General features: G+C 40.1%; 1 protein-coding gene across 2 annotated transcripts in view; it reads left to right on the forward strand.

Moving 5' to 3' along the window:
• The first annotated feature begins 6,687 nt into the window (after window positions 1–6,687).
• Window positions 6,688–15,274, forward strand: part of LOC148362481 (transcription factor Maf-like) — an 85,789-nt gene continuing 77,202 nt past the window's right edge. The window contains exon 1 of one of the 2 annotated variants that reach the window (XM_088339913.1): window positions 6,688–8,009. In XM_088339913.1, coding sequence (XP_088196039.1) covers window positions 6,991–8,009 — 1,019 coding nt within the window. In that variant the 5' untranslated portion in view covers window positions 6,688–6,990. Of the gene's footprint in view, window positions 8,014–15,274 lie in introns of those variants that run through there. The other variant, XM_088339914.1, reaches the window with a different exon arrangement.

The following is a 15,274-nucleotide window of genomic DNA, read 5'->3' on the forward strand; positions in this document are numbered from 1 at the left end:
GCGCAGAAATCCTTTAGTTTTGTCGGGCGGGGCTCGCATTTAAAAAGTCTGTTTTCTGACTTGCGTGAGCTTCCCCCAAAATGCAGAGCATTCAGAAAAATTGAGCAACTTGGTGCCAAAATGTTCAATATTTAATAACGTCGTGTTTACCTTGACACATTGCTCTCTAATAAGTCCCAATTTTATTTTACTTTTTTTGCAGCGTTAGTGTGGCTCCAGACTCCTGCAAACAAGGTAGGTAACCGTGCACCTTGAGGGGAAGCCTGCAGGCAAACAGAAGCAATAAAGGCAAGGAGGCCAGCAAATGTGGCACTTACGAGGAAGCTTTTAATGGATGTAACAATTAGGAACGTCACCGTTGCACTAAATCACAGCGAGGTCCAGGAGTAGGGTCATCATTATCAGTGTTCTCCTGGAAGGTCAAGCTAAGTCTCATTAGCGCGCACCTACACACACACACACACACACAGACGTGGTGGGTTCAAAGTTGCGCACCAGAAATAGTTGGACAAGTCTTCAAAGTCAGGAAGCTCCAACCGCCATTTCCTGTCTGCTTACTTTTCCATTTTAACCGACAACAGCTCAAGATTCAGATTTGATGAGTCGGCAGGAATAATAAATCGGCCGGGACACTTTACGGCACTTCTAATGTTGTGATACTTCATCTTTTAATGCGATACGAAAGCGGTCGAGCCAAATATCGACCATGCGCCTTCAACACTGACAAGAGTGCAAAGAATAAACACGTCTCTGGTTTTATATTTTGTCGGGGCTCATTAGTACTGGAATCTTAGATGTATCTTCAACATCATGTGATTATATATTTACGCTACTGAGAAATACTTGGGTGAAATTTCTAATTGATACCGAAAATTTAAAGGGACATCTGTATTATTTAATGCCGACTAGGGGTAAAAAAAAACACATGCACATGCATTTTAGTTTTTTTTTTCTTCAGTACATAAAAACTAGAATAGATAAATACGTGTTGTTCTATTTGCAGACAAGTTTGCTCATTGTATGTATATTTTTCCCCTATTTTACAATATTTTACTCAGTTTATGAATACATTCTTTTACAGACAGAAATTGAAAACATTGAAAAAAAAAGTATTGAAATTGGGCACATTAAGAAAAATTCTACCTTAGATGAGCAACATATCTACAAACATAACAAAAAAGAATAAGTATTAAGTATCAGGAAATATTTTTGTCTCATTTGAGAAAAGGGTTAGCTTTTTTTTTTTCTGGAATTTCTTAGTGTGCATGAGAAAAATATGAATTGGGTAAAAAAAACATTGCATCAACAAAATTGTCTGAAGACTGAACAAGAACGTTTTACTTGGATTGGTAATTTGGTTTTAGTTTTTTTCCTGTTTTTTTAAATTACCCTAGTTTTTAAGGAAAAATAGGAAAGTTAGGAAACAAAATGTGTCACAAAGAACCCATTAATCTTCTTGTAAAGGCACATTGTGTATTATTTAGTGCCTCCTTGTGGCTAAAAACTTCAATAAAAAAAACAATATTGATTTAAAACAAATGCAAAAATACATGAACTATCGTACAAACGTGAATTTTTCAAAGTACTTATGGGTCAGGAGCTGACAAGTTTGCCCGACATCTTGCTGCTAAGGGTAGCCGAAAAATCCCAAATACTTCAGATGGACTGGGCAAAAAACACTCTTATGTAAAATGGTAAGGTTTGGTCACTTTTCGTCTCTGCGGTTTGTTTTCTTCCTTGTGCTTTGTAGCACTTGTTTTTGGTTGAACCACGATACGGGGACATCTAGTGTTCAAATAATACACAACGTCTCTTTGACATAAGTGCAGCCCATGCATATTTTGTAATATTTTTTTTACTTATAGAATGGTTTATTTGCATATGGATTTTTAACGGGACACAGTGTAATATTTAGCCCACCTAGTGATAAATGTCATTCATTAAAAAAACGATATGAATAATAAGCAAAAATAGTCAAGTCAAGTCATGTTCGTTTGAATAGCCCGTAATCACGAGTTTCAAAGGGCTGCACAGACCACAGATTATTGCAAACTACAGACTATTATGACACCATCCCCTGATTTAAAACCTACATGAGGGCAAGGAAACTCTCCAAAGCCTCAACATGAGTAAAAGGAAGAAACTTTGAGAAGGGACCGCACATGAGGTAATCCTTAAACTATCATATATATGTAGGTATCATTTAATATATTCTTAATTATATTTTTTTGTGAGGCACAGTTTCACCTGCCTTGCCTGACTTCATGTCACTGCTAGAAATATGCAATGATGTCTAATAAGTTTCAACTCTAGTAGACAGACAAAATAAAGAGAAAAGGCATCAATGGATTTTGAACTCGCAAGGACAGTGAGAGAACCCTTCAGATAAGGAATTTCAAACTGTCCAAAGGGTCTCCCCTGGGCCCTCTCTTTTAATTAATGGCCAAGGTTACTGAAAAAAAGGTTGTGCGAATCAAAGGACACCAACATGAGTGGCCGATAGCGACAATGATATAATAGTCAAAACAATGAACAGCAATGAATAATATTTGTCGGTAAAACGAACTGGTATCTTGTGAAATCTCCTTTACAGGTGTGCAATATATATATAAAAAAAAACAGAATCCATTTATTAATATCCTCTCACTGAAAAATCATATTTACATTGAGCTTTCCTATTAAGGTCTCTGACTGAGTGGTGCCCAATTTAAGGTAAAATTTGGCCGATTTTAATCATAGCTCTCATCGTGTAAAGACAGTTTCAGGTTTGTTCAAACCCACTAAACGAACCTGTCAAGTACTTGTTCAAACATTTATATAAATAAGCGCAAAGTACAAATCTGTGGGTAAAAACTGCTAGCTTAGAGGAGCACACAGCGCTCTGCATACTCGTACAAGGCTCATTCACCTTTACGGCTTGTTAATAAACAAGTGAACGGGACACTACATTGTGCCATTAGGTTCTAATGACTAAATATAAACACATAAAATACAGTATGTGTGGCCTTGTTTCTATTACCGGGGTGGATTTACATCGCGCCATCAGATGGGACGCCTTATCTGTTTAATATTTATTCCGAGGCGACCCTGTCGTACGCTCTGATGAATAAAACACGATGTTTATCCTCCCCTGTTTAACGTTAAATCCTCATGAACAGTCACAGGGACCAGGAGAATATTTACTTGCGTGGGGACACCGGGGAGTTGGATTATCTGCAGGCGGCTTTGTAGTTTTCTGAAGCGTCCCCTCCCTCTGCACAGCATGTTCTGCGGAGAGCGCTCTTATGTTTACTCTCCGGCCCCTCTGTGTATCGGATTCCTTATTGTTTGCTCTCGGGATGCGCTGTGGGAGTTGACACAGGAAGATAGTGGCTTTAATATGAGGCTGTTTTCATCACATGCTCCAAGTGAAGATCTTTTCAATGGCATGAAAGGGAAATGACAGTCCATCAAATTGTTTTGGAAAATGTGTATAGTGGTGACCAGAATTTTAGCTTCCTTGAATGTATTGTTGTGTATTGTTACCCAATGCAACATCTATTGCAGCCTGGTCATCCTGGGAGGAGGAATTGCCTCTTGTGTGCCTGCTTCCCAAGGTTTCTTGTTTTCTTCATGCTTAAGTTTTTTGAGTTTTTCCTTGCCTGCATGCTGGTTTCAGATCAAGGGAGGGTGTAACTGGGGCATATGCAGTCCTTTGAGACATTTTGTGATTAAAATTGTTAAAATAAACGTGATTTGACCTGACTTGACTGAGAAATCATTAGTTTATTCTCTTCTTAATACGGGACACCTGCAAAGGAGATTCCCAAGGATACCAGTTCGTTATTTTCACTAAGATTCCTCACGGTTGCTCATTGTTTTGCCGTTATGCACTGTTACATCAGTGTCTTTCAAATGGGGGGTCAAAAGTGAGCTAAAAGTGGGTCCTAGACAGACCTCTTTTAGGTGAGTCACGGGCCTTTGCTCTGGTAAAATAATGCTAAGAAGAAAAAGAAAAGTAGCCCCCATCCCATTTTTAACGTTCACTTTTCTGCCCTCCACACACAGCAATAATTGTAAGAGGGTATACATTCATTTAAGACAAATAAAAAACAAAGAGAGAGCCGCCAAACGTGACATGCATTTGTTCTCTCAGCCCCCGGTCTAAGCAAAAGTCGACTGGGGATAATGGATTGAGGCCAGTGGAGTTCATTCTAGACAGGCCGCAATGGCATGCTTCAACGTCCACAACCGGAAAAATACGCTCTGCCTGCCCCTGATCTCAGCACTAGGCGTCTGGGGATAATGGCAAAAATGACAAAAGCGCATTTGACCGGTGGCAGCTCGCAGGAACATGGGATTGGGAATAATGAACTGCAGCCACACAAGTGCAATTCGTTTTAGGCGGGAATAACGGCATAAAAGGGCCAGTCCCAACAAAATTGCGCTCTGCCAGTCCCCACTCGCAGCCATATGCTATTGAAGATACTAAATGGCAGCCACAAAAGTGCAGTTCACTTTTTTGTGGACGGAAAAGCAGAATGAGTCAGTTGTTGCCCTTTTTCATTTCATGTTCACGCATATTGAGTCTGTTAAAAATGACTGAAGCAACTGAAGTGAGGTATTTTTGGATTTCATGAAAATTCCAATGGGCAGCACGGCGGCGCAGTGGTTACCGCGTGTCACAGTTCTAAGGTCTTGGGAACCTCCTGTATGGGTTCAAGTCCAGCTACCGGACTTTCTGTGCGGAGTTTGTATGTTCTCCCCGTGCTTGCGTGGGTTTCCTCCGGGCACTCCGGTTTCCTCCCACATTCTAAAGACATGCATTTCAGGTGGATTGGCCGGTCCAAATTGTCCCTGGGTGTGAATGAGCGAGCGAGTTGTCTGTCCCTGTGTGTCCTGCGATTGGCTGGCAACCAGTTCAGGGTGTCCCCTGCCCACTGCCCGATGATTGCTGGGATAGGCTCCAGCACCCCCGCGACCCTACTGAGGATAAGCGGTGCAGCTAATGAGATGAGATGAGATGAGATGAAAAATCCAGCTAATTGAACATTAAAATGAATACTATTGCTTGAAGTCATTTTGGTTTTGTTGTCTAAAGATACTTGAAACTATACAGAATTCTACCTTCTCTGGTTTAAACTGCACAATCCGATCATTCAATACATTTGAGAAGTGGACATTGAGGGTGGGATGGTGGTTCCTGAAAACAGACCAGTTGAGAACCACTGGTTTACATCATTATCACTATTAGCCAGTCATTTTGCTGTCCTTGATAGTCACACCAGAGGTCACAAACTCAATGTTTTCAGAATTTCTTGAGCCCTTTATTTTTCTAATGACTGTTCCTTGTACTTGTCAGAAAAAAAAACATTCACACACATGACCAGTTTCTTCTGAAATGCACTTTATTTTGGAAGATGCAAAACACATAACAATTTAACTTCATATTTAAAGGCTGGGGTAGAGATTTGAACCTTTACCCTCAGAAGTGAAGCAGTCTCCACCCTCAACAAGCATGCAAATGATGAAAATATATGCCCAGGGACTTATTTTGTTTTTTTCTGTTGCTGCTAAATGTTTTTACACTACTTTACATTGCACTATTGTTAGGATGCACTATTTTGTTATTGCACTATGTTTATAACTTTGGCCAGTCTCCAGGCATTATGTTAGAAATACTTGTGCCTATTTAGCCATACATTCTTTTAACTTTTTTTCCTCCTAAAGGTCCCTTTTATAGGTTTACCCTGGAGATTCTAATGTCCTCACATAAAATGTCTCACCACATTGACAATAAAGACAATTCAGATAAATCCCAATTACATAGTTACATGTTCTTTGTATTATTAAAACATTTTCCCATTTTAAAGTCTTTATTTTTCGTTTTTCTCCACTACATATCAAGGTCTTGCTTATAGGCAAAATATATCAAGTTTGTCAGCGCCCGTGACAATGACTCATTTGTACCAAGAGGCGGCGACATTGGTTTCTAAGAGCTATAACGCAGTTCGACCGGGGCGCACACCTCTTTGCCTCTGCTCTGCTTTTTGTTTGCCAATGTGTCCTGTAATTTGAGTTTCTGGAACTGAAATAAACCTTGTGATTTGGTATTTAACTTTTCTTCAACTGAGTCTTCTATTGAAGTGTTGGCAAGATTCAAGATGGTCTTCATTGACATTCACTTTAAAATGCCAAAGACATTTTCTTTGCAACCCCGGTGTAAACTGTTTGTAAAACAAGTTTAAAAAAAGATACAATAAAACAAAATACGTCTTTTCTTAAAATACACTACTATGTACATATACTCCGTGCATATAAATGTGTGGTTGAGTTTTGTGCGTTAACTTCCAGATGCAAGGTGAAATATTAGACATAAATATTAAAAGTGTCACTTTATGTCAGTTTTGCAGACTTTCATGCTCTGAAGAGAACCTGCAGGTTAGAAAAAGCTTTCCTCAATTTTAGTTGATGACGTCACGCTGTTTATAAAAGGACCAGGGATTCAAAATTCGAGATAAAAACAAAACAAAAAAATATCTATCACTCCCTGGGTGGAGTTTTCTTTTTCCCTCCACCCTTCTAGCATTCACGTTGGTCTCCTCTCCTGCTCCTCCTCCTCCAGTGGCGGGCAACGGGACGCATACGTGCGCCTCCTCAAATTGGTGCGCTAATCCTAAAAGGAGCCATGAAGTGTTAAATGGCAGAAAGCGGCAGCGAAGCATTCACATTTACGCACGCCGGGAGAGAGGCAGGGAACACCGCTGCTGCTCCACCGAAGGGGTGGCCAAACAAGGAAGAAAGGAAAAAAAACACACCCTCAAAACTTGCAAAGAAAAGCGTCTTTCCGCGCAAGTAGTGCGAGGAGCGCTGTGCGAGTTCGCACTTTTCTTTTTCATTTCTCCGCTTGAAATAAATAAAGAAATCAAGCTGGCTCAGTGCGTGTCTCAACAGCATACTTTGACAGGTGCTCCTCACCCTCTTTGGAGGACTGTCAACAGTAGCAAGAGGATGGCATCAGAGCTGGCAATGAGCAACTCCGACCTGCCCACCAGTCCCCTGGCCATGGAATATGTTAATGACTTCGATCTGATGAAGTTTGAAGTGAAAAAGGAGCCGCTGGAGCCCGATCGCAGCATCAGCCAGTGCAGCCGCCTGGTCGCCGGGGGATCGTTGTCTTCCACCCCGATGAGCACGCCCTGCAGCTCGGTCCCCCCTTCTCCAAGCTTCTCGGCGCCCAGTCCGGGATCGGGGAGCAGTGAGCAGAAAGCGCATTTGGAGGATTTCTACTGGATGAGCGGCTACCAACAGCAGCTCAACCCCGAAGCTCTGGGCTTTAGCCCGGAGGACGCTGTGGAGGCGCTGATCAGCAGCAGCCACCCGCTCCAGGGCTTCGACGGTTATGGCAGAGGGCAGCAGTTCGCAGGGGGCGCGGCACCGGCGGGTGCCATGGCCGGGGAGGAGATGGGTTCAGCGGCTGCGGTGGTGTCCGCGGTCATCGCTGCTGCAGCCGCGCAAACCGGTGCGCCACACCACCACCACCATCACCACCACCACGCGGGGGCACACCACCCGTCCTCCGCGTCCCAGTCCGGCGGCGGCGGAGGCACAGGAGGGAACAATACCAGCACCTCCAACAACAACCACCACCACCATCACCACCACCACCTGCGCCTGGACGATCGCTTCTCGGACGAGCAGCTGGTAACCATGTCGGTACGGGAGCTCAACCGGCAGCTCCGCGGGGTCAGCAAGGAGGAGGTCATCCGTCTTAAGCAGAAGAGGAGGACGCTAAAGAACCGAGGCTATGCCCAGTCGTGCCGCTACAAGCGAGTGCAGCAGAGGCATGTCCTGGAGGGCGAGAAGACGCAACTCATCCAGCAGGTGGACCACCTTAAGCAGGAGATCTCCCGGCTGGCCAGGGAGAGGGACGCCTACAAGGAGAAGTACGAGAAGCTCATCACCACCGGCTTCAGAGAAAACGGGGGCTCCGCCAGTGACCACAACCCCTCGTCCCCGGAGTTTTTCATGTGAGTCTCCGGCCGCAAACAAACTTTAAAAAAAAGTTTTTTTTTCCTTTTTAACAATGCGCGCGTGCGGTTGGTTTGTGCGTAAAATTGCGCATAGTTTGTGGACTTTGGAATTTGTTTTGGCTAATAATGATCATCATCGCCTGTCATCCGTCATACAGACGCTTGGCTTTTATTCATTTTCCTGCTTTTTGTTTTATTTTCCCATTTTAACAACAGCCATGAAAACATCCAAACCATAATGCGCACGTTTTTACCTGCAAAAAGGAACTGTAAAGTCACATCAACCACGTGTGGTTGGTTTTTGCGTAAAACTGCACATGAGAAAGTTGGTGGACTTTGGAATTGGAAGCTTTTGAATTGTAATGATCACACCACTTGTCAAATGTTATGCAGACTTTTAGCTTTTATTATTTTACCTGCTTTCTGTGTCATTTTTCTCATTTTAACAACCCCCGAGAAAACATCCACACTAGTCCGCAAGTTCGGAGCATTATGCGGTTCACGGTTCACTTAAGAATGGGTGATGTGGTGTGTCTCGTGCAAGTACAACCTGGCGGCGCCCATCCCTCTCCAGGCCGGTTTTCGGGTAGGGGTTTGGTAACTGCAAAGTCACGCATGCTGATCATTGTATTTTTCTTTTCTTGTTTTCTTTTTTTAATGTGGATGTTTTCATCGCCCTTTATGGAATCTGGACGATATCCATGCGTTTTCTGGACCCATTTGACGATGACAATGAAATAATTTAAGAGGTGTTTTTTCCATGTGATGATCATCACTGTTTGTCATCTGTCACGCAGACGATTCCTGCTTTGTTTTTTTAAATTCTTTCTCGTGTTAACAACCTTAAACTAATGCACAAGTTTGAAACATTTATGTGAAGAAAAACAAAACAACAACTGAAAAGTCATGCATGCTGGTCATGTATTTTTACTTTTGTTATTTTTTATGTACGTTCTCGTCGCACTTCATGGAAACTGGACGATGTCCACGCGTCTTCTGGACCCCGAAACACATTTTTCGCGTCCCATTTGATGATGACATTGAAATAAATCAAGTGCTATATGCAGGAATGCGTCGACGGCGCCTCATTCTTTATTTGTTTTAAATAATCGAAGGGATTTAGGGCAACAGGTGGGCGGAATTGTTTCAAAACGATTTTTAAAAATGTGTTTCCAGCGCAGAATTACTTTTGTACCCTTTGTAAAACAATCCGTGATGCGCTTCAAGTGTGCATTAGTCATTTGATGTCCTCTTTGTGGCCTCGGTGTACTATGGCGACAACACACATTGAAAATGAACTTTAATAAATGCACAATTCATTCAAATATTCTCTCCTGAAGATTTTATTTTAAGTTCTTTGATTTGAAATGAGGAAAAGTGTGTATGCAGGGTGGGACTGTACCACTACGTTGTGTTGTTTTGTCTGGTGGGTTCAGTAAGAAGAAATAACAAACATAAATATTACAAATGATATGATTGAAAATTTAAAGGGAAGTAAAATCCGCATCCAAGAGGAAAAGGCCGCGTGCATTTTGCGCACAAATTCAGCACCGTGAAACAAGCGTTGTGTGTCTTATATTTGAGTCATTTTACATTTTATTTTGTGCGAGCTAATTTTCTAGGAATCTGTGTGGAGACCTTTTTAAGGCGCAGTTGTTAAAATTATTTTATTTTAATATCTTAAAAAGGGTGTCCTTCACTTGTTGCACACAGATATCTAAAACATTTCTCGATGATCCAAAACACAATATTGCACTAAATGAATACGGGTGTTATTTCTGGTCCGAGCTAAAGCTGCGTTGTGCGTTTGTGATCCTCTTAATGATTGATTTCTGAGTACGCTTGCACGTTTTACCTCGACTTTACGTCCACTTGATGCGTTTTCTGTGTTCACAGACGTGGAGAAAATTATTCAAAAAACCCGATTTAGTTTGGATCCGATGCAAATTTATATTTATGTATATGTTAAATGTAAATTAATTAAAAAAAACCTATAATATAAAATCTCCGGAACAAATAACGAAAAGCAAATAGTTTTCTATTGCCTATACCACACCTAACGATATTTGTTTTTAAAATTGGGGTTATTTTGGTATAATACACTCTTCATTGGGGGGGAACGACGCCCATAAACGCTACACGAGACGTTCAAAGTCGTCACACCTGCAGACTAACACAGCTTAAAAATGACAAAGCTGTTGCACGAGGTTACCATGCATGCAGAATGTGTAGGTGTGTTCTTCAAATGTGTGCACTCATGAACGTTGCATGATGGCGAAAACCTTTGAACGCACAGCTTTTGCGAACATTTATTTTTGCTCCATCTCCCACCGCACACACGCTTGCACGCTTGGTGACCTGCAACCTCAGGTGATGCTTTTTGTCAAGAAGCCATGAAGCGTTTTTGAGTGGAAAATCCTGAAAAATGATGTTTGCGAAATACTTTTAGCAAAGTGTGTTTCCACAAATTTCAAGCTCCTCCTATCTTTTTAGATCTAAATCATTTTCATTTAACGTATTTATTCGTGTATAACGTCCACTCCTATTTGTTTTAATGACAAATCTGTATACAATTTTGCTCCTCTTTTTCTTAACTCTAACTGAGCAGTGTAAATCACAAATTATCGCCAGGGGACTCAATCCTGGATTACAGCGCTCACTGCCGATTCTGAACCACTGGACCACTAAGTTTATAGATGACACTAGAAAAACCTTTGGACTTTATCTCATCATCACACTATTTTGAATCAATACCACGATGCTAAATTTGTGAACCCATGATTAAAATCATTCATTGACACTGGTTCGGACTTTGAGAGACATTAAAAAAATAACACTGGGAAATAATTTTGTTTTTTGTTCATAGTTTACATTGTCAATTAATTACATTAATCATGGCCACACGTTTTCAACATGGTGCGGTAAAGATAGATAGAAGCTGAAGTCTATTCCTATGTAATCTATAACCCTAGTAGTAATAAAATACGGCACTCACCGCTGCGATTCGGGTTCGATTTCCGTTGCATCAAATGTTGTGCAAATGTAGTCAGCGATATTTTTCAAAAGAATAATAATTGCCCAAGTACGGCAATGTACTGATGTAAAACCTTGTGCATTACCCAAAATTTTGAGTTATTTTTGGAATAAAAATAAATGTTGATATACATGAATACATATGTTAAACACACTAAAACTTGGACATTCCTTTGCTTCTACCATGCACCGGTTTACTAACAATGCTGATTCTGAGTGTGTTTGGGTATCGGTCTATAGTTCACTTCCTGTGATAAAGAAGCGGCAAGCGGGCACAGGAAGAAAAACACACAACGACACCAGCATCAAGTGCATCGTCCGCATTTTTAATCCCCTCGATATGAAGACAAATTCCATTCTCCTCCTTGCCACGTATCGACTCGTCGCTCACGTTGCAGTCCACCCTGTGATGAAGTTATTAAAAATAATGCAGTTGTCCCCTCTCACCGCACTTTTCAGGTCAACTATGGGAAATCACTTTGAAACATATCAGTATCGACACGTCAATGATGGCGGTGTTGCTAACTTCCATGCTTCAGACTTGACAGCAGCAAAATTCAACCATTTTTCGGATTGCACGCTGACCAGTTGTCTGTGTCTTTGATTGACCTTGCGGGGGACAAGCGAGCTCTCAGTGCATTGTAAAGCTTGTTCCGTGTATAAGTTAGATCATCCCAAACATTTTCACCAAGTACATGTCGTTGTTGTCCATGGTGGAAAGAGTTTTGCATAGTTGTACTTTTTTTTAAATATAGTTTAGCAGTTTTTATGCACAGTACAACAACAACCAACCAAAAAAAAAACATTTGCATTCAATCATATGCCCAAAGGGAGTAGGCCAAAACAGAATATATTTTGAAAGGTTTCTTTCAATATCTTTGGAAGTAAAAACAATCAAACTGATTCTCTTCTTCTGTTTTTACATTCCAAAAATAACCCATGATAAACAAAATCCTGCACAATTTTCAATGTTTTCAAAGCTCATCTTATAATTGTATATTAAATTGTATTTACTATATATTTAGGGACACAAGTACGTAAATTCGTCTGATGTTGCCTATCAAGGGTTGTTTTTGGGACGTAACTTGTGCGAAAAACTGGGGATTGCTATAATTACACAGAATCTAAATATTGATTAAAATGCAATACATATTCAAAGAAACATTTTAAAATAGATCTTTTTTATATACTGTTGATGCCTTCTTGTCACAAGGAAGCGTCAGCCCAAAGGTTCGCACGGTAAATGTCGTAGTTATCGTCTACAGTCAAGAGTTTTGCATATTTTTACTCTTTTTTTTCTGCATGAATGTCGATACACCCGACCCGTTGTAGCGAGCCGATGCAGCCGCAGCCAACAGAGGGCGCCGCCATTTTACCAATGTTATAAGTCTTAGGTATGACTCGGCCGAGGCGCGAACCAGCGACCTCCCAGTCTCAAAGCAGGCGCCCTACCATCTAGGCTACTGAGCTGGTTTTTAAGGTCTACCATGTTTGGTGAACAGTACAAGAACATCAACAACAAAAAAGTGACCAAAAAACCCATTTGCATGCAATCATCTGCACAAGCGGAGTAGGTCGAAGCAGGACCTTTTAAATTTGACCCACGTTACCATTTATCTTACAGGACAGACTCACCCAGAGCAAGAATTAAACTTAAACTATCATTAGATATAATTCTTTGGGATTTATATTAATTAGGAACAGTCATCATTTTAATCATTTAATAAATTAATACATCTTTGAGTGGTATAGTGGCTCCACAAAGTTGAGCAAACATATTGAACTTTAAAGTTGTAGAATCGCCTTAGATGATGTGTCTCTGATCTGTAAAAAAGACAAGACCCGTTGACTATTTTCGGGTGCTTGATTCTTATTTTTACTTTGAATACTGATTGAGGTTTTACCATATAATCCACGTTTAACATTTTAAAAACAGTGTGTATGTTCAGTGTAACTGGGATTGAGTGGCTTTCTTATAAATATAAGTACATGTCTTTAAGGTGTGTCTATATGTATTCCCCTAATGACAATACAATTAAGTATACATAATTTTTCTTTCTTCCTGGGAATAAAAGCAGATTCGCTATGTCAAAACCTCCGATATTTTATCATAATCACTCAAAACCTTTACGTTCAAAGCGATTTGTTTTGATTCTCGAGTTCAAGTAACGATGTAAGTCTCCGCCAATTATTTGAAACATGACAATTACGTCTTTACTGTAATTTTCAGGACAAATTTTTATGTGAGATGAGCGGATTATTTTTGATAGTCTGAATGCAATTTGATGATAACATAAACTCTCCAAAAGTTAACCTGAAGTTTTGTTCTGTCCCTAAAAAGTCTGTTTTTCTGAACCAGAATAATCCCACTGAGACAATGACCGAAGTTCTCAGCGATAGTCGTGTCATAAAAACAACAGTCTTGGGCATGTGTGTGTTTGGTACACCACTGCTGTAAAAAAATAGAGCATTTTAGATCAGATTTATGTTTTGGGTGCAAGAAGTACTTAGTCCTCACTTTATTGTTTACTCAAATGAATGCCTAAAAATGCACAAAAATCTACTTGCATGCAAATTTACAGTTCAAATGTTTTGATAGTCAAAGTAATCGAAACATACTCTTCTGACTATAAGCTGCTACATTTTTTCTTCGGTTTTCAAATATGTGCCTTATACAAAGATGCATTTGTATAATGCAAGTTTAAATTGATGGTCAAATGATCGTATTTTCTCTTGGATCTCTAATCTGGCAAAATCTTTGCTGTATTAAAAGATACTGAAAATAATCTTTTCGGATTTTTAGATATGTGCACATTAACAGTTCTAAATCTTTCTGTACAAGCAGTAAAGATACATTATTCATCATCAATATTGGTGTGCAGCTTGATTCTATTGTTTTCTCAGTTTCTTTTTTAATATAAAACGGGTGAGGCTTATACAAAACTGCAGTATATAGTTCAGGAAATACGGTACCAGAATACTGTTTACTAACTTATACTTGCTTTAGTGAATATATATTTAATTGTCATTATTTCTCTGGCTCCTGTAAAAACTGCGCTTACGTGCCTCGTGTTACTCGGTTTTGCTATAAAGTTTAATTTTAGCTAGGTTTCAACTAGCAACACATTTCATGCAGGCAGTACTGGTAGTTAATATTTTCTTCTATTTATGACGTTTTGCCCCGCTTTGTGATGGTCACACATCACATGCATCCGTACATATTTTGAAAAACAGAGTGAACATACAGTAGTAACAGAAAAATACCTTCAGAAAAGTTTAAAGTACCAAAAGTATGTACTAAAATACTTTGTTAGATATTACCCAACTGGTTATTCACTATGATTCGGCCTATTCAATTTTTTTGCTCATCATACAGTCCGTAGTTCTTTTCTAAGACCAACGCGTCGGAAAAAAAAAAAAACACAGGGAAGTGGTGGTGGTGATGTGTGGACCGGGCGGTGAGGTTTGTTTCTGGTGATGCAGAGTCAAATTTTAATATGAATTAACCTGCAGTATATCTTATTCTTCATTTCATTGGCAGAGCAAAAAAGCAATAATTAAAATGTAGCATTAAAAACCAAAACATTTTATTGTCTTACTTTAACTTATACATTCTGTTTTATTTGCTGCTTCTTGAATAAAAAAAAACAATAAATAGGCAAAACTCCATTGTGAAAAAAAATTCATACCACAAGAAAAAAAATATTGGATGCCTTGACTTGCTATTTACTTGCTACTCTCTTGCTATATTGCAGTTTACTTTTCCTGGTTTTGCTACTTTGCGGATCTTTATTCTGCATTGTGTTCTTCGTTTTGATTGGCCGTATTCTGCGTTCTGCATTCTGATTGGCTAACCAGTCACTCTGCCTCTTCCCTACTAATTTAAACACTTACGTAGAACAGCTTGCCGACTTTGCATTATATTGTAAGTTGTAAGTTTGAAGCATATTCACAAAAAAAAAAAAAATTGCCACACCTGTGGTGTTCTCTCTTTCTCTCGCTCTCTCTCAAGCAAAAGCGAGAGATCAGGGGCTGAAAGAGAAAGAGAGACAGCTCATGTGCGTCAATTTTATTCAAATAAGGCCTACTGTCCTTTTAAACATTCGTATTAAGACGGTGTCCTGAAAATATGATCCCTCGGGCCTCAATTGTCCCCCAAGCTGCGAGTTTGAGTCCCCTGAATTAGCATTCAATGACTCGTGAGGTCTCCATTGACTCGCAGGCCAGCG

The sequence above is a fragment of the Urocampus carinirostris genome, chromosome 7 (genome assembly GCF_059441175.1).
Source record: "Urocampus carinirostris isolate Australia breed hairy pipefish chromosome 7, RoL_Ucar_1.0, whole genome shotgun sequence".
NCBI lineage: Eukaryota > Metazoa > Chordata > Actinopteri > Syngnathiformes > Syngnathidae > Urocampus > Urocampus carinirostris.